Here is a 20,631-nt window from a genome sequence, read left to right as displayed (position 1 = left end):
GTTGATCCTATATAACACAAATGTATATTTTGTAGTAATGTTGTAATACTTTAATTTTTATATAAAACATTTTTATTGTCATTTTTCATGTTACTTAACTTTATCGGTATATTTTCTCTCCCTTTAGGTCAATTAGGCTGCAATTATATGACAGTAGGTAAACAACTTTGCTGTCATATAATACCACCTGCCTATTGGCTGCAAGAAAACAGAAGGACTTGCTTTGGGTGCATGTCTAATGAAAGAAATTGATTTGTTGTGATATTGAACATAAAACTTTACATGGTAAGAAATGCATCAGTGACCATTTGTGTACTAGTGGAAAATTCTCTATAATGTTACAAATTGGCAATTTGAAAAATGTTAATGGTTAAAAAGGAGAATTCTTCACTAGCACATTTTTTTGATTAAAAACATATTTTTAACTTTTAATAACACCTTGATATGTTGTAAGATAGCCAAGTTAAACAGGAAAAGACAAATGAATGAACAACCAAGTTTTCAACATTGAGAGAGAAAGTCGTTACTTCTTAATCAGAATTTTCTAAAGACAGTTACCAACTGAATATTTTTCCGGAACTGAAGTGTGAAGCAAAATAAAATGTACAGAGAACTTATAGTTATATAATTATATAGGACATATAGCTGTTACTTTATTTTTTTCTTTTTATATTTTAATATTTAAACTAGTATGTATTTCTCAAATTTTAACATTTTTGTTTGAGTTATTTGTCACTTTAGTGATGAAACTGGAAAGTTATAACAGATTTTCAACTTGCACCATCTTGGATACCACAAGAGAAAAATGCATAGCCATTAGTATATTTGCAAAACAGATATAATTATTATTGCAGCAGATAGAAGTTTAGCCGTAGTCATGGCAGCAGAAAAAATAAACAGGGTTTTATCATAATAATAATAAATACCATTTAAAAAAAGTAGAGATATTAAAACCTAAAAATATTAAGTTAATTTTTAAAATTCTGTACATTTTGCTTCATTGATTTGTTGTTAAAAACGAATTAACTTAGTTATATAGTTAATGTATATATCAATATGTGTATCTAAGGTTCAACAAAATAGCAACAACTTCTCATTTCCACCTGTATTAAAACATGAAGACGAAGGGAAAAGGTGGGTTCGTTATTCAACATAAACTGGAATACATTATATTATCTTAAGCGTAATAACGTGATCAAATATATAGTTTTTTTTGTAAAGTTGTACCAGATTTGGCATACTATCCTACCACTATAATGGAACATTAAAGGAGGGAATTGTTTTTATAAATTGTTCATACTATCTTAAAATTCTAAAAAAAAAAATTTATAGAAATAAATACATTTCTTTTAGTTTGTTTAAATCATTAGACAATTTAGAAGGAGGTTAAACAAATTGCTTAAATTATTATTAATAACATTATATTTGGATGGGGCAAGATAGCCCATGTTTTAAAATATTCTTATGGTTCAATCAGTAGTAAACAGAGTTGTACACTTTCTAAAAAAGAGTTGTTAAAACACGATTGGGAACCTTGGATATTTATGTGCTAAAGATAGGCTACCTATCTTACCCAAAGTACTATATGACAGGCCTAAACAACACTAACAGAACATACGTTTACAAACTGTAGACCTAATGCATCAAAAAACCCACGGCGTATGCTACGCAACAGAAACCACGCATATTGTGACGTAACGTACTGACCCAGCACGCATGAAATCGCAAATTCGTTTATGGCTGTGCACCGACTGCGTGATGCATTTGAAATACTACAATATGGGTGCAGCATAGCTTGAATATTGCAAATGAAAAGTAACTGACGCAACTAAAACTACCTACCTTCATTTAAGAAAGTTGATGAACAAAAGCGACGCGCTGTGGGTATTATATTCAAGGCGTGACTTTACTTAGCGCGCAATATTCGCATTTCTCACCTCCAGTCGGGAGGTCTTTGACTATTACATAGACTTCCAGCTAACTTCGTAAGTGAAGGTGGCAACGAGACACTACACGGCTACCCACTGGGGCTTTGTTGTTCCCCACCACGTGTTCTACACTACGGGAAGAGCAAACAGCCGCTCACGCTTTAGAGTTGTGAGAGAGAGAGATGGACCGGCGCTGACCAGCGGCCGCCGAGCATTGCCGATGATCTACCGGACTTCTTCTTTTCTGTCGCATCTCTATTTAAACACGACGTTTGTTTTTTACCTTTTATTCCGTCACTCTGTGACCCAGATATAGAACAGAGTTAGATCAACCACAGTCGTGGAGATAGCTGGTTACTACGGTGATTCAACATCATGTATTAGTTATCGGTATTGCGAGTTTAAAGGACTACTAACCGTTAAGATGTAGGACAGTTACCAAAAAAGGCGCTAGTGCAACTTTCACCGTAAACGATTCATGCAGAAAACTAGATTAAATCGCTATGCGTATTGATGATTAACTTTTGCGCTAGTTAAAAATGCCAAGCATAAGTAAGACACATCGTTATTAGAAATACTGCAAGTGTATGTTGCAGTTTACGTCGCATGTTAGTAGTTCATAGTAATTTTATGTCAGAGTTACGTTCCGTTATGCGGATTTGAGATACCGATTTAAAATCCGTGTTGCAGATCAGGCATCCGAGTATTGTTATGCTAATAAAATCGAGCTATAAATTGTAAATCAAGTAACCAATGCTTTTGCTGTTCTTTGTTTATGCCCAAGCAGTAACTCTGTTTCAAGAATTAATATGTTCGAATGATTTTTATGCGCGAAAATATTCTGAATCACTTTTTTGTCAGGAAGCGTGAAACAAAAATAAACATGACAGCGAGTGTGAAATATAGTTTTACACCACTGTAGTTTTAAATAGACATTTGTAAACAACGGTATCGCGTAAACAGGTATATGTTTTACGATAGCATTGTAGAGATTGGTGTTACGAACATCACGTGTCGCGAAAGCGCGAAGTTCAATTGTTAGCGTTCAATCCGCGATCGGACATCACTAATTAGCCGCGCAGTAAAGCTGTCAGTCCAATCAGTCTAGGTGCCAAGGTACACAAAAAGCGAGCGAAGTTTTGCAAAGAATTAGAGCCGAGTTGTCGTTGATGTGCATCGTTCAGTCAGTAAACTGCAGTCGTGTTTTTGATTAGTTGTTATTAGTAATATGTTATAGCATAAGCACTCCGATCATACTCCTGATTTTCTCGCGTAGGTTCCTATCTGATTTAAAAAAGCGAACCTAGTAAAGCATGAGTTCTGGTTCTCAGCGAAGATAAATCATAAACGCAAAAGTAACTTGTGCGATCCAAATGAAGATGAATAACGTGGAGTATCCAGAGAGGCATCAATCGACCCGAGAAATGCTTCATTGCCGTGATTATGGTGAAGTCGGAACTTTAAGTCCAGTTATAGCTACCCACAACCCCCACGCACAAGTTCAGCACTTAGTTGGCTTTCAGCATACTCCCCAACCTGGTGCCGATCACCTGCATAACACGCCTTATCCGATTGCCTTCGGAAACCCACAAAGGGCGCCAAGTTCCTTTGTACCCTTGGGTGAAAATGAACCCCCTGAACATTGTGCGCCGTCGGTCAACGGTCGTTCTTACAATTCAAATGCAATTTCTTTGTACGGTTACAATCACCATCCGTCTAGCCCTAACATTTCAAGTCCCCTTGAAACTGGCTGGCCGGACAACACGCCCAGTCCCAACAATGGTCGAACCCCTACATTTGAGGAATTGCGTTGGCGAGATGCGTATCGTAATATCCCAGCCCGTGGTAAGTTTCCATGCAATTAATAAATAGCGAAGTGGATTTCAACAAAGCAAACGAAGGGCGACCGTTACCCTGCATTACGTCACTCTGTTTTCTTACCGCTCGCCTCGGATGGTTGCGTAAACAGGGGTCAGAGCAGGTTAAACCCAGGTCCGAGAAACACGGGGTCAGCTGGTGTCAAGATAGCTGGCCAGTCAATGGGATTCCACTCTCCCACACGACCCTCTCTTTACTTATCCCAATGCTCTCTTACTCGCACTCCGACTAACCGTTGCCCAGTTGCCGGAACGTAACTAGAGAGGTTTACATTGGCGATGCAAAATACGGAAACTTCGTTAATTTCAAGTGGGGCCTGTGCCTGTAGTTTTCACTCCAAATGATCATTGCGCAATCCTAACCAGTAACTGTGTTTTTTTTGCAACAAATCCATGGGAAGGGCTGTAAAAACTAAACAAAAAATGCTTAGTATTAAATTCAACACAATTTCGGGCAAACACTAAACCTTGTAGAAATTAAATTAGTATAACTCAATACCAAACCGGCAGTAGTTGATTGTGTTTTCGTAATTTTGACAAATCTAAAAGGGGATTTACGCATTACCGCGTCGACAAATTGCACTCCTTTCTGAACGGCTTGCTTTGAAGTAATTACTTGTTTGAAAGCAGACACCTTTCAGTAAGCGTTCATTCAAATTTCAGCAATTCCGCGACAAAGCGGCGGTTAATTTGCGGATTTTTGTCGCTAATTGTTGCCAAGGAAACGGGAAACAGTTCTCATTTTCATAAACAGCCACTGTTTCCTGCGCATCGAATTTAAAATATAGTATTAGGGGTAAGATGGACATCGTTAGCACATAATATCCAATAATTCCCAATCGTGTTTCTAACAATTAACACGGCTGTTCCTAGAGTCGTCAGAATACGGTTATATAATTTTTTTTATTTGCTACATAATCAGGCGATTAAAATGATTTAAAACATAAAAACATGTACCATAACTAATATAAACCTGTTTGGCAATTTTAGCTTAATATACAAACGTGACCAAGACAGTTTTAATATAAAGGCTATCCTTGTTTTAATATTAATACTGAACCTTGTCATTTCAGCTCAAATTGAGATCATCCCGTGTAAGGTGTGTGGAGACAAATCATCAGGAATCCACTATGGTGTTATAACGTGCGAAGGGTGCAAGGTTGGTATATTTTATGTACAGTACTGTGGGGTAAGATGGGACACCTTGAGCACATAATATCCAAATGTTTTAAAAAAATTGACAACGATCTATGAGAGTCGTAAGCATAAAGTTTTATCAACTTTTTTAATGCTGTTTGTTTACTACAAATAGAAACGAGAAATATATGGAAAAGGCGTCCCATCTCCCCCCACCCTACTATATAAATCATACTACATATTTTGATCCTGTATGTTTTACTTTACAATTTTTTCTGCATTTTGCTCGTAAAGGTTTTATTGTATTTTATTTGAAGTAGTTTTTATTTCATTGGTTGTAGCCTTAATTGAAAAGCTGTTTGTTTTAGAGTTTCTATTGCCAACAACAAAGTGGCTTTATAGTTGTTTGTGTTCCCTATAAAGAGTTTTATATTCCAGCCACCCCTTAAAGTTCACCATCGGTATACAACTCGTAAGTACCGGTGGTCGAAAATAAATCCGAAACTAAAACTGTCTTATCAGTAACGACCTGCTAACCCACTTTTCCACATTGTGTTTCTACGCCCAAGATGTTGGAAATAGCGTTCCGACTTCAATTACGCGGTGGATGTGCCGAAACTTGAATTTTTTCTAATTTTTTTTAACAATTTATTCGATTTTGCATTTTCTGTAAAATCATTTTAAATTGTTTAATATTTAAATTTTTACAAACTGAATCGCGAGATAGCCGTTGCCCTTAGCAACTTGATGTCACGTCTCGCTTGAGCGGATCCCGTGCTTGACGTCTTTGTTGTATACGACACAGATAGCTGTCACGTCACCACGTCCAACTGTCGGGGACCGGACGCGTTAATTTAAGCAGAAGGCCATTGTGTGGTATCCATCCCACAGCGTAGCGCGCCATAAGAACAGATGAACTTGTGTATAATACCACAGCTCCGGTCCTTTACGCTAGCGGTTCTATGCGTGATACCGCATCGCTTGCTGCATTGCGGGAGCGCAATTATAAAACCACGTATAGCTGTGTGACAAAGCCAGAGATCGCACTGATAATATGCAACACCGGACGTCGTTTGCAACATGTTTGGTAAATCACCACAGGAACTTTAAAAAGTACACCTGTGTCTCACACGCATTATACGTTCCCACCAAGCGTCGATTCGGCCTACTTCCGCGCGCGATGACAACTAAATCATGTTCCATTGTCCCGCGAGTGTTGCGTCATAACGAAGCACATTGTTCGTAACAGAACGACACGACAAGTTTACCTGTCGCACGCTCAACGCTTATATCATCGAGGTCGTGTTAACGGGTCAGCAATGCGAGTCATGCGCTGTTGCATTGCATCTTGGTGTGTCTTACCACTGAGCGATTCACACGCATTCATTAAACGCAATATTCCCTGTTGTTATTAACCCACGCGTTTGCAACAAATATTACTCACATTTCCCCTGCTGCTAAAATAGGGAGATAACACAACTGCTTTGGGAAATGCGGGATTTTATTTAACACACATTTCCCCTCTAGTACATGTTTTAAACTAAACACACCTTATAAACAGCTTTTAATACGACATATTATTCCGCTCCCAGGGCTTCTTTCGTCGTAGCCAACAGAACAACTATGCATACTCATGCCCACGTCACGGAAATTGCATCATAGACCGAAGTAATAGAAACAGATGCCAACATTGCCGGCTGCAGAAATGTCTCAGGGCTGGAATGTCAAAAGACGGTGAGTTTAAGATGATTGCACAACAACACGACTGACTGGAACTTGATACTTAATTTAGTTGTATTGCGTGAACGAATGGACATTTTGTAATATTTTTCATCGGAATTTTTTACCCTAAAACGTTGTTTCACTTTGACTATTTCTTATGTGAAAGTTTTGTTGACAAGACATTAATCTTACGTTGGTTTGTAATTTACAACACGGGAATTTCGGGCAGCGTTTGTTCAGTTCTCAGTGGTAATTACAGCGGTCAGTTTATTTGTGTGAAAAGGACGATTTATTGGTTGGATGAAGTAGTTAACCGGCATCAAGCGATGGCCAGTTTTACAAGCAAGTGATGCGGCTGTTTGTTTTGGCCGAAACTAGGCCGTCTTTACCGACGCCTTTGGATTCCCGCCTTCCCTCTTGACTCGCTGAACCTGGACAACGTTACCTGGCTTTGTTTGACGTTCGTATTATCGCAGCCTGGCTTCGCGCCGACGTGTTTACGACGCCGGATAGCGTCAAAATCGCCACCGCCGCGGCCGCCATTGTTTCCCCCCCATCTTACGACCGCTGTTGCAGCTGCACGCAGCGACGTCTATTTGCGCTTAGTTTTATCAGATTCAATTATTAACTCCTACTGTTCGTCCTGCAGACCAATCTGCGGTCGTGTTGTTTGATTACTGTGAGACTGATCACGTTCAAGCGCCCAAATAATTCATTGATAAACCTCAGTTGCATTTCGGTCGCCAATTTAGCTTAATTATATAACCAATCATAGTTCCGTACACATACTGTACAGTAAGATGGATGTCGTTAGCACATTATATTACATATTTTTCAATCGTCCATTAACAATCAACAACGCTTGAGTTTACGCTTATGTAATTCTGTAATATACTTTGTTTCAACCAAATGAGACGATAAAAGAAAAGTAATACATGAACCATCTTACCACAACTTACTGTACACTGCAGTTAAAACGGGCACACATGTAACATCTTGCATATTGGGCGCACAACTATTTCTAAGTGTTAAGAAATTGCTTGTTTTTAGTAACTTTCTTTCTCAACCAAGTAAAACTATCGACGCGTTGCTTTTCGTTTTCTTTTCCCGACCCGTAGGTTAAAAGTGCGGCCCGCAAACTTCATCCCATAGACCTCAAAATTTTAAGAAGACACATTAATCCCAATCATGCCTCCCTTTGGTTTTCCTCCATTTATTTCTTGTTAATCTTATTATAAATATTTCTTCAGCTGTCAAGTTTGGCCGTATGTCTAAGAAGCAAAGAGATCGTCTTTACCTCGAAGTTTTAAAGCAGCAACAAATGAGAGCTGGCCAACCGCAAGTTGAAAGTGAGGCTTTTAATCAAACGAAGCCCAACACAGTAACACACAGGTATTATACAATAAATAATTTCTTAAAATAGAAGTATATCTACTTAGTATACTTATTGGAAAAAAGATGAAACACTTTATTGTAAAATACCGAATAAATTTTACAAAGAATGGTGGTTTACAAAGAAAATTTAAATATTTTAAAGCCGTATCCTCACGACTCCCATAGTCCGCTGTTAAATATTTAAAACACGATCAGGATATTTGGATATTATGTCCCGTTCTTCCCCACCCTACTATTATCTTATTTTAGTTAGTGTACATTATTTTTGAGTCAATATACCTTATTTTTTAGTTAGTATACCTTCTATTTTTAGTGTACCTTCCAAAAAACTATTTAAATAATTTTTAAAATGCTAGTATAACTATTAGATCACTTTTTAAATTGCATTACAATGCCTTAACCGACTTATAATTTTTTAGCTCCCCGACGGAATCAAACGTCACACCATATTATGCATCAGCGGAGCCGCGAAATGACGTCATTCCGACGTACCAAGACACCTCCCCACCCTCCATGCATGGTGGTGACGTAATGGTTAAGATCGAACCCCCAAATGAAACAGCTTACAGTCAAACCCACGGCCCTCTAACCCCACCAGCCCCCCAAACCATCCCGGTAGAACCAAAATCAACCGAGTATTCCGTCACAAAGAACCATTATTACGATGTGCCTACGTCATCAGCCGAACCACAATCGAACCCGGTTCCTAACTTCGATATCTCTGGTATGGCGGTCTCCTATACACGATAACATTACCATTTCAACTGCATCCCTAACCATGTATTTTTACAGAGAACCTTGTGAGCAATATATGCGAGGCTTACTACAAAACGTGTCAGTATTCCCGAGAGGAACTTGCCAGTTATTCTAAAGCTGTTCGCTCCCAGGAAGGGACACTCCAGTTTCAAAATATGGTAAGATTATCTATTTATGCAATCATGAAATGCACATTTTTTTGGTTTAACAATTATTTCATATTTAGTATTGTGGGGTAAGATGAAAACCGTTAGCGCAGAATATCCCGTGTTTTCTATTCGTTTTAACAATTCAAAACGACATTTTAGAATAACAAGCACATGCTTATATATGTTTGTAATTTTTCTTTGTTCCCCACTAAATGAGACAACAAGATAATAAAAACACATCTTATCCCAATCTGTCATGTTATCAGGAAATACGCATTTTCATTGTCCAGCAGTTGTTTATATACTTCCAATACGCTAAACATTGGTTAACACTTACAATTTAAACTTTAAACTGGACTACCCAAACGAAGTAATGCACAGTAATCACGGTAACAGTTAATGTCGCAATAACTAAATTTTACAACAAAAATGCAAAGCATGAATGAATTTTAAAATGAACAGTCCAGAGCGTTTTAACTATTAATAAAATGTGATATAACGTTTTGAAGATTTACAATGAAGCCTTGACTTTGCAGTTCTTATCCATTCTATTCTGCAGGCACCAGATCAGTTATGGGGTTTATGTGCAGAGAAAATAACAGAAGCAATACAACATGTCGTCGAGTTCGCTAAACATTCAAACGCTTTTATGTCGTTTGATCAGCACGATCAAATCATTCTGCTCAAAACAGGTAAGCACATGATAAGCTTATGTTTTTACGTTTTTCTGTCTAAAAAATTCAATGTGTCCAATATTTTATCCATATAACATTACAGCGAGTAACATATTGTCAATTTTCCTTGGCGCTGCTACCATTGTGGGCGTATATGTCATTGGGCAAGACACTTGGTGGCAATTGCTTCAACCTAGTGGTCACTAGGTTGTCGAAATTGTCAGCCATAAATAAACAATCACCCACATTGTTACACATGACAACTCATAAGCGGGTACGAGGTGTATGAAACATAACACCTGTGTTATAACCACAGTCGTTGCCCTCACATAAGGATAAATAAGTTGCATTTATCACCAACATTATATTCCAGGTTGTCTTGAAGTAGTGTTGGTTCGCATGGCCCGTGCTTTCAACATCACCAACCAGACTGTTCTATTTGATGAGAAATACACGCCAATAGAAACCTTTAGAAGTCTTGGTAAGAACTTTAAATGTAAATACTGTGGGTAAGAAGAATACCGTTAGCACATTATATCCCATATATCCCAAAAGTGTTTTTAACAGTTAAAAATGCTCCTAAATATCTTGAGGATAGGGTTACATTTAATACCATCAAAAGGGATGATATAATAAAACAAGAACTAACTTACCCCAACGCAGTGTGCGTTATATTTTCCTAGTGTTTTTAGATGTTTCAAAAACTCATTCCTAATCAAACTATAAACCAGTAACACTTAACTTCGACAGGTTGTGACGACTTGATAAGCGGAATGTTTGAAATGGCGAAATCCATCGCTGAACTGAACCTTACTGAGGATCAGATCGCTTTGTTCTCGTTTGCAGTTCTTATTACTGGAGGTAAGACACTTGGTTTGTTTATGTGGTTAAGTAAATGAATAGTATTATTTTTTTCTGACGTTTCGGTGGGGCAACCACCGTCGCTATAATTTACATACATGATAAATCGAACACGAGGTGTATGAAACAGAAAATCCGTGCTTTCTGTTTGTATGTAAATTTGTGGGTAAACGTTTTTTTAGATTTTTTGTTATGTATATAGCTGACAATTTCGACAGACCGTTAATGCTTACTGGGTTGGAGCAATTGCCGCATGGGGTTTGCCCAAGAACGCATGCGCCCATAATAGTAGGCCTAACAGCGTCGAGACTTGAACTTGTATAGTTTAGGCCATGCATCCACCATGCGCTGCATTTTTGAACCACTTGTCTACAACATATTTGTCGATTATTCAGTATCTGCATACACGGCCGATTTTATCATTCTCATTATCACAGTGCGCTTCTAAAATGCCTGCGCTAAGAACAACCAATTCCAATCACTTATGCAAGTTGTCATTGAATGCAACGATAAATATTTTTGCACTGAAGCCAACCATTAAATTAAACTTAATGTTTATTTCCAGATCGTCCAGGTTTATGGGAATCGAACCGCCTCAACAAACTCCAGTCTGTTGTTTTGGGGTCTCTGCAAGAAATGTTTCATAAAACCCATAGCGACCCACCCGATATTTTGACCAAGGTACTTATTTTCTAGTCTTATGCTAATGGGCTAACTCTGTCCTGCAAGGTGTTGGGTAGTTGGACAGGCCTTCGCCTAATTCTTGAGTTCAAGGCATGCCATGCCGTAGCACCTTACCCACGTAGAATGTAATAAATTTTTGATATAGTTTTGCATTTGACTTGTATATCATTCTATTGTATATGGGTGATGCACTATGGTGTATGGTGTGATGGAATAGAATAGATTAGAAGATACTTTTAACACTTTCTGACAAAAATATTATTCTAAAAACTCAATTTTATGTTAAATGTTGTCGCATGGACAGACATTTGATCTTTTATTTAGATGGCCAGATATGGAAACTTGTTATTCATTTTATATTATATATAACACAAATTCGTTTTCAGTTGGTAATGAATATGCTGAACCTTCGGAACCTGAGTCGTCTACATTCCAAATACTTCCTTTACTTCAAACATCATTTCGTCAATGTTTCACTCCCTCCACTTTATAAGGAGTTATTTTTCGTCGACGAGAACCAACCTCCCCAGCACTTTGCCCCGAACCCCGCTTTTAATCAGCAACGTCGTACAAGTAACGATCCACAAGAGAACGAATACCACAAGCATAGTTTTCTCGATGGTGGGCTGGCGACAGCGAATGATCTTGGATCTGACGCTAGCTCAGGTTCATGTGCAATCGACGCCCAATGCGCTATACTACCCGGGGCTGGGTTCGTACCTTGTACCAGTCGTTCATCATCGACGTCTTCAGTCAGCAGCAGCGGGACAGCGCCGCTTGGAAACCTGAGTTGTGACGACATATCACCCATGTTGTCCGACAACAAATCGCTGACCGGGGACCAACAGAGCCTTGACCACGTCTCAGTAAATCACTCCGATGACCAGATTCAGCGCAATCAGTTGGCCGAGGCCGAGCGGTTAATGGAAGCCGCCATGAACGAGCACGTTCCTCACAACTCCCAGACAGCCTACCCTGTACAAATGACAATGCTAACACAACAGCATCTTCACACACACGATGGTAGCCTTGGTGGAATTCCTCATTTATCCATATAAAACTGAACCTCGTAGATCCATCTTCACAGCGAGCCTTTTTTTCTATTTATTGAGTATATTAAGAACAAGTATTTAGTTAATTTGCCGACACCGTCTATGCAGTAGCGGTCCGATCCAAAGAGATTTTAGCATCAGTGTTGGCGACACAGCCCTGGTTGCGCGTAACACTTCTTTTTTCCGCCGAACACTGGTTTTCCTAATTTGCTCGACTCGTCGTATTCTGTCGGTGCTAAACGTTTCTCGTCGCTTTTGTAAGCATGCAGTTTAGCTTTTGCACCCGGGACAACATAATAGTGAGCCGTGCATTTATTTCTAATCAACCAGCTCTGTAATTACCCCCAACCCCTCATAACCGCCTAGGGTTCACTATAGTCTGTAATGCAATACCTCCGTTTCTAGCATACGTAACCTCATTCTGCATCATAGCTATACACCTAACTTAATCCATTCAACGGCAACTATATAACGGACGTCGCATACGCCTCTTGCTTTTTGTGTGGTAGATTTTGTTAAAACGCTATTCCATGTAATGAAATTTACATTAATCAAAGTCCCGCTGTCTTTATAAGTGTATTGAGACAAGACTCCATCCAACTTAGCATATTAAACAACCAGCACTGTTTTGTCGCCACCTTTGTACATAATGTTGCCACAATATTCGCCTGGTCAAAAGGTGTATTCATGTTTGGTCGAAGTTCGAATTCTCTCGGCTCCTCTAACCCTCAAATCCACGCATACAGCGTTATTAAGTCGCCATACCTCACCCCGTTATAACACCTCCGACTTTAAACCACGTTGCATATGCGTCAAACCAATCCACCACGTGCAACCATCACTTACTTTTTGATGTTTACTTTGCGCCGCATTTTTATTCCTTTTTCAATTGTCGTAAAAGCCTTCGCAATCTTCGCTAAATTCACCATCACTTGCTTATGACGTCACCGCTTCGGGCCCATGACGTCATCGGTAATGACGTCATCAACCGTTTGTACAGCGCTATAATGTCGCCATGTATAGCCCTTCTGCAGCCCACTGTGAAGCCTCTTCGTTAGTTTCTGTACATAATTCAATTGTTCAATCCCCTACAGCCATAAGAATATAAAATGACGAACAGTATGTTCAGCGTAACCAGCAATCGAATCCTTTCTTCTTTTTCTCTCATGGTTCATTTGAGAAAGACTATCTCATATTTCCTATCGCAAACTATCGCTTGTGTACAGCCCCGTATTCGCAAATCATTCGACTTTTCTAATGACGCCGTGCACTATGTAGCCAGTATACGTTGCATTATTGAACCATTCGTCTACAACACAACTGTCGAGTATTCAGTATCTGCATACACGGTCGCTTTTATCATTCTCATTATCACAGTGCGCTTCTAAAAGGTGTTGCCCCAGCGTGTAAGGTTTTTGCTTCTTACCTGCTCTTTCTGCTGTCTTTCTTATTGTGCCGCGTTCTCATAAACGCCTTAAAGGGGAGCGCCAAAATATTAAACATATTTCACACTTCCATTGTTGCTGTCTTCTATTTACAGACATTACTAATAATGCTTGGAGATTTAAAAAAAGGACGAAAAATATAACAAATGACTAAAAAAGAGAAAATAAAAACATTAAAAATAAATCAGCATGACATAAGAATCAGAACGATAAGAGAAAAACATGTGTCTACCATAAAAATATTTAGCTGACCTCTTATTTCGATACGTGCCCAGTCATTATAGCTATGCTCTCTTTGTTCCTACTTTTAGTCCTTTTTCTTTGACTGGGGAGGTAGCACGGAAACTTATTTTTAATAGCAAGTAAACGATATTAGAAATATCTTGTTTTTTAATTCACAAATCCTGTGAACTCTTTTAAATTTAGATTTAAAATGCTTTAAATTTATTCGGTAAATGCATTATCATGATTAGCATAATGGTAGTATACAAAAAAATATTGAAAAAGGACGTTGCCTAAATTCACTTACAGGTATAGTTAATTCACCTATAGTTGTTAAGCATAGGGAATGTCATTAAATAATGTGTGAAATGTAATCTATTTTGGTACAAGGCATATCAATGCTGCCATTAATTAGGGTCTTAACGGCAACTGCTTTTTTTCATACACATACATAAAAACAAAAAATAATAAATCACCTAAATAATCAATAACCACCCACAAAGTAACCTGTACGAAGGCTCGAGGTGTAGGAAACAAAACACCCGTTCTATAACTAGTATTGTCACTGCCCCTCCATGTGGGGGTAAATAAATTACATTTATTCACATTACTAACATTCCCCCTACAGATCTCCTACAGAGCTGTTAACATTCCCACTACAGAGCTACTAACATTCCCCCTACAGAGCTGTCCCTAAGGTCACAGTAGAAATAAAATATTACCCCCCCCCCCCCAAAAAAAAACGCTCCGGAAGGACCAACCGGGTGCCCATAATTCCCTGGTCCTCTAGTGTCGGTCCAAAAAATTTTACCTCGAAATACCTTGGTCTTGTTTCGTCCACGCTTCCGTTGATTCACAGACGACCTCGAAAGTGGATTCTAATTCTCAACAGATAGTAGCAATGCGTGTATGCGTGTATAAATAAATACTAGACGGTCGAACATACATTTAACGATGTTAGGAATATACGGTTAACGATATTAGGAATATACGGGATGCTATTACACAGCAAACAAATATAGAGTCCAACTACAATAGTTCGCCAAAGCGATATTACATCAGTCTGTATTCGAATTTATTCAGATTTTAAATTTTAGGTGGTTTTTAAAATAATTTTGTGATATAACTATATAGATAACTATGGTTTCAATTATACTACAGCACCCATGTAGCGCGAAACCAGTCTGTATTCGTATCTCCTATACTAAATTTTAGCTTTTTTTAAATAACTTTTGTGATACTAAATTTTAGCTTTTTTTAAATAACTTTTGTGATAAAGACACCCATTGCAGCGCCCATGTAGCACTAAGTGTAATTCGAGGCTTGTTGCAACAATTGTCAAATCCGACAACAGTATAGGTTCGTTGTAGCAGAGATCAGACAAGGATCAAGTTGCTAGCTCTCAAGAAAGTTACGTATATAGAGAACTTCATCACCATTATGTAAACATAAAGTTACGTATATAGAGAACTGCATCACCATTATGTATGCATCATACTAGCAGAAACTGTTTTTTTGGGGTTCTAAAAACAAGTTTATGGTTTATTAAAAAAATGTTAATAATTAGCTTTTTATTTTTAAACTTTGAGTGTAATTGTTTTTTAGTGTAATTGTGTTTCTATAGTTAAGACGTTCCGCATTCAAAACTATTTTTATTATTTAAAACTTTTTAGTGGACTGCTCCATGTACAAATTGGTTGCTGCTCTATAAAATTGTTTATTTTAATGTACGAGGTGTCAGAATTTGAACGTTGGTATAATAAAATGAAATATTTTTTGTGTTTTTATCTTAAAAGCCAATTAATAATAATTTTCATTAACAGCAGCAGCATGAACTTAACAATCCCGTTGTTGTTAATGGAATATTATAAATAAATAGCTCTTCCAGTAAACAAAATTTATTGTACGAACATTTCGTCTGCCGTATACGACAAGACATCAACAGGGCTGATAATTAGAATGTCTATGACAGACGAAATGTTGGTACAATAAAGTTTCACCAGACGTCTATTTATTTATAATATTAAAATGTTTATTTTACAGCGAAGATTCCAACCACGCCCAGGAGGCTGCTTCGCTTGTGGTCGTTGAGGTTTTTTTACCAGGACCTCTCGCCAGTAGCCCTAGTTATACCTGGTTACTTAGCCCGCTAAGCAGCGATCGACACCACCCAACGGTGCTAAGTGTTCGAAGCGCCGAAATTGCGAAACACGCACAACACACAATTCAGAACGGATACCTGGACTGACCGTCTCATAAACTGAACTTACACCTCCCAACACACCATCGTTATACGTGGCTTACCGCGTTAGGGGGCGTACTGTGAGAAATTTGACACAGGACACAATAAATTGAACACGACACACTTCTGACCTGGCATTGGCTGATCCAATGTATTAAGATATAAAATATAAAAGGGGTGAGCTGTAGCACCTAACCAATCACATCACATTTGTATGTGGTGTATGTGGTGTATGTGTATTATGTGTTTTGGTGTAAAATGAAGTGTAGAACTGTAAATTCTCAGTCACCATGATTTGACAGGCTATAAAGCCTCACAATAGTTAAATGGAATCCCAAGAACCGAATAGTTATTTACCATCCCTAGAGTTAAAGAGCCCCAATAGTAAGGTGGGCCGCAAAGTAGAATGTCACAAAAGTTATAAATAACCCTAATATCCAAATATGGTCCCAGACTTGAGATTTATATAAATTTAAAGAGCCTCGATAGTTCTTAACAGCCCCAATAGTAAGGTGGGCCCCAACAAGAATACTTTAATACTTAGAAATAATCACAACAGTTAAATATGGTCACCAGACTTAAGTCTTAAATTTAGTTAAATAGCCCCAATTGTAAGGTGGGCTTCCAGGGTTACTGCCACATCATTGGAGTAGAGGTTGCATAGAGATTACGAACACGCATAACATCTGTACGAAATCAATTCTCATTCATTGGCAATTTTGCTTAGGAAAAGAAAAAAAATTAAAACGAAAACAAAATGGAGCTCCGCGCAACGTAAAAAATAAAAAAAAGAAAAAGCGCCAGCGAGTAAAAAAATACAAAAAATACGTGAAAATCGGTCCGGAACGCAAAAAAACAAAATTGCCAATGATTGAGAATTAAATCGCACATCATGTATACAAAAACGTCCGACACCCCATGCAAGCCTCTCATCCGGCGCAATGACAACCCCAATCAAGGGACCAAACATCGGCAACTTAGACGAAGGTAGAAGATACATAGATTTAGAATTAGTATTAGCAATATTACACCTGTGAACCTCTGTGAGCGTTTTAACGGTAATCCCAGGATTCTTAAATCAACTTATTTCGTTCAAATTAGAATAAAGTTATATATTATACACAAGCACTAGTTTAAATTCATTTACATCAGGACGTGGCTTTGAGCCGATAATATCATTTTAATCAGTTAGGTTATAATATGACGTCATCATGACGTAATATACCCAGTAATAGGACATAATAAAACTCCCGACGTCATTACGTCACAGGAATGTCCAAACCATGGATTTATCAGAATATAACAGTTCACTTCGTGTGTAGTGTAAGTGTGTATTAATGCATACAATAAACACCACAATCCCCCAACACCACCATATCCCACCCCATACAGTAAGCACAGCAACACAGCATTCTCTATGGGCCGATACAATAATAATAAATATTTAGAACCGCTTTTACCGCCGCAAACCGTCGCATCGCGTCGCAATAACTATACTTTTTAGGGGAAACTGCATAAGAACGGATTTGGGAGCTAACTATATCTTGCTTTAACGCAAGATTAATCGAACAAGTGATCTTAGAAATCACTTAATCCGCCGCAACAGCGTCGAGTTTGCGTCGCATATTCGCGGTTGTCGATTCAAAAAAGGAATGACAACAAACTGATACCTGAAAAAAGATTAATTGGTTAGTGGTTTTAGGGGGCCTAACAGGGGGCTGACATTTTTAGTAATTTTTGATCCCTACCCTAGTCGCAGGTTTGGCGCCTAATTGTTTTGCAGTTGGAACCCACCAGCTTTCGCTGACCGGACTTTTAACCAACCGGCGTGTAAGGGTTTTCGCAAACCAGGACGGTCTGCTGTATAGGCCTGGGTGCAATGACACGTGTTGTGTCGGCCCGGTGCAGTGTCCCAGTACTGTCTAACTTAAACTTCCTAACAGCGATCCCTAGTTATAGCGATGTCACTTCTATCTATCTGATGCCGACTGTCCGGCCTTGCTGATAAGTGACACCAGGAGTATGGGTTAAAGTTGGAGAAATCTGACCTGCGCGCACCGTTCTTATGCAGGTTGTTTACACACACATACCAACACACAAGGAGACATAAAACCCCAGATTCCCAACCACGTTACGTTACTAACGTGTACAAAAGTGGACTTAATCGTTTGATCTCCGTATACTTCCCCACCCCACACCACACCCCGTGTACCACACATAAACATTCAATTTTAAACAAGCATTCAATAAAAGGGACTTTTTATGCTACAGCTCACATAAGTTAGTATTTACATCGACTAAGAATAAATCTTAGTCTGGGTATGCTATGGCTCCATCTTCGTTCTTGAGCTTTTTGTTCCGTCTTTGACTCTTTTCTGTAGAAAGTAATAAACGTCAAATTCGTTGCTTATTCAATTTAGTTTACAAAAAAATAAGTACACGTATGCACCATAAAAGAGTTCTTTACTAAGTGAATATGAATGTAACTCTTTTTACCCTGCATCGCGGGGCAACTGCAGTCGTTATAACACGTGTGTTCAAACCAACTTTGTGGGTGATGGTTTTTAGGTATAGCTGACGATTTGGGACAACACATTAGTGACCACTGAGTTGGAGCAGTTGCAGGTAAGTATCTTGCCCGTCAAGGACAGCACATACGCCCATAATGGTACTAAACATAACCTATTTATTTCTGCAGTCTTTGAACAAGTAATTTAGCAGGGTGGGGAAAGATGGGACACCTTTAGTTTTAAACAACTAACAATGGTGGAAGTCGAAAAAATACGGTTTAACAATTCTCGAAATGTTTTGTTTACTACCAAATGATAGGAGAAAATAGAATGAAAAGGTGTCCCATTTCCCCCCACTCTACTACAATATTTTAAACGTACAGCACGCCGGGTAAAGAGTCTTTGAGATAGAAACTCTGTAAAACTACTTAGTAATTACCTTCGTTTTCCTCTTCCTCCGGCAGTTCTTTTATTTCACGTTATATTTTTATTCATTATTTGCCCATAGAACCAGCTGAGTGACGTCATTTAAACTGAACTTCATATTTGTTACGTCATGCCTGTGTTAAAATATTTCTAGTTGAATATAAATTAAGACGGTTTTAAATTTGCAAGCACAGCATACATTGGTTTTACAAAATGTCCGAAAATGACTGTTTAAACCAAACATTACAAGACGATAATGATCGCAACAGTTAAAATAGTTCAGTGGCCATTAAACTTACCGAAATAATATCAGCGGTTCACTGAGACAGCTTGTATCGATATACTCTATATAGCGGAGTAGATGGCGTAGTGTCTGTATCTGTAATGTTAAAGCATTGATTAAATACAAGCCCTTGGTGAGGTGATACCTGTATTAAACTACATTATTGAAAGAAATTTGTTTATGCTTATATGACGGGCAGCAACGACAGTTATTATAACACGGTTTTCTATTACATACATCTCGAAATATACAGTAGGGTGGGGGAAGATGGGACACTGGTTTATAATATTTTTCGTCATATCGTGTAGTAAACCAAGAACATTCAACGAATTATAAGACCGCATACTCACAACTCCCATAAACCGATGTTAATTGTTTAAAACATAATTAGGGCATTTGGATATTATATGCTAAAGGTGTCCTTATGTTACACCACGGTACTATACAGCTATAATGTAAAGGTAACAACAGGCAGCAACATTATTGACTAACAGACTAACTTTGTCACATGACCAAAATCAATCTGCGTTGCAAGAAAAAACAGAAGCTAGGAGTTACTCACCCAAATAACGTGGATCACATGCGTTGGTTCTATTGAGCATTTCAAGATGATCCTGCTTTGAACATAACTCTGTAATGGTGAAACTGACGTTAATATTATGTCCATGCTAATACAGCGGTAACTAAGTGTTAACCAGCACGCAGGGCAGAGGTATAATAGACCATGGCTTACTCAATACATTTTGAGTGGGCCATGAATAGACACGCAGTAAATGGTCACTAATATATATTTGCGCTTACTGGTTATGCAGGTCAACTGTGCGACAACGAACTTGTAGATATGTCGTTTCGGAGTTAATGCATCTTTCTCCATGTAGGTTGGATTTCTGTAATAACAATATTTGTTAAAAACAAAAATCTTACGTTATTAGACCTACAGTTTGAGGTATAATATCTGTGTAACTAGATTTTGCTTTGTAAGTTAATCGTCTCGTTTATATTATAGATACAATCAAGTATGAGCTTTTATTTTTTTACAAGCAGCGATAGAGTAGCGGCACTTGGTTCTATGATAAAGATACAAACTTACTTTTAACGTTTTCAATCCAAGCTGCATCGGCGGCTGTCACTCAAGCTTCATATTCGTGAGCGAGATACATTGATGATTTGAACACAAGACTTCGGTCTGTATTGCTTCAGTGTAGATTCAAATAATTCAAACTTTTAAAGAATTATTTTTAAACTAGCCAGCTATAAATAAAATGTTA

The 20,631-nt window shown here is 38.2% G+C and overlaps 1 protein-coding gene and 1 long non-coding RNA gene across 3 annotated transcripts; one reads left to right on the top strand and one right to left on the bottom strand.

The window, feature by feature from the left end:
- The first annotated feature begins 132 nt into the window (after positions 1 to 132).
- On the top strand, positions 133 to 13,752 carry ror (nuclear receptor). 2 transcript variants are annotated; one of them, XM_009859574.3, is made up of 12 exons: positions 133 to 285; positions 1,070 to 1,134; positions 4,879 to 4,964; positions 6,535 to 6,676; positions 7,915 to 8,056; positions 8,479 to 8,783; positions 8,852 to 8,973; positions 9,524 to 9,656; positions 10,012 to 10,119; positions 10,389 to 10,499; positions 11,065 to 11,180; positions 11,570 to 13,752. In XM_009859574.3, exons 2-12 carry the CDS (start codon positions 1,116 to 1,118, stop codon positions 12,239 to 12,241), a joined length of 1,956 nt encoding a protein of 651 aa, XP_009857876.1. In that variant the 5' UTR covers positions 133 to 285; positions 1,070 to 1,115; the 3' UTR covers positions 12,242 to 13,752.
- Positions 12,731 to 20,572, bottom strand: LOC104265485. The gene is made up of 6 exons (XR_717162.3): positions 20,454 to 20,572; positions 20,165 to 20,250; positions 19,926 to 19,994; positions 19,380 to 19,459; positions 19,094 to 19,214; positions 12,731 to 18,519 (listed from the first exon to the last, which is right to left on the bottom strand). It is a non-coding gene; the product is annotated as an uncharacterized LOC104265485 (long non-coding RNA).
- Between the last annotated feature and the right edge of the window lie 59 nt (positions 20,573 to 20,631).

This window comes from Ciona intestinalis, chromosome 3 (assembly GCF_000224145.3).
Source record: "Ciona intestinalis chromosome 3, KH, whole genome shotgun sequence".
Classification (NCBI taxonomy): Eukaryota; Metazoa; Chordata; class Ascidiacea; order Phlebobranchia; family Cionidae; genus Ciona; species Ciona intestinalis.
Note: the sequence above shows the minus strand (reverse complement) of the source record. Positions and strands in the feature narration are given on the sequence as shown.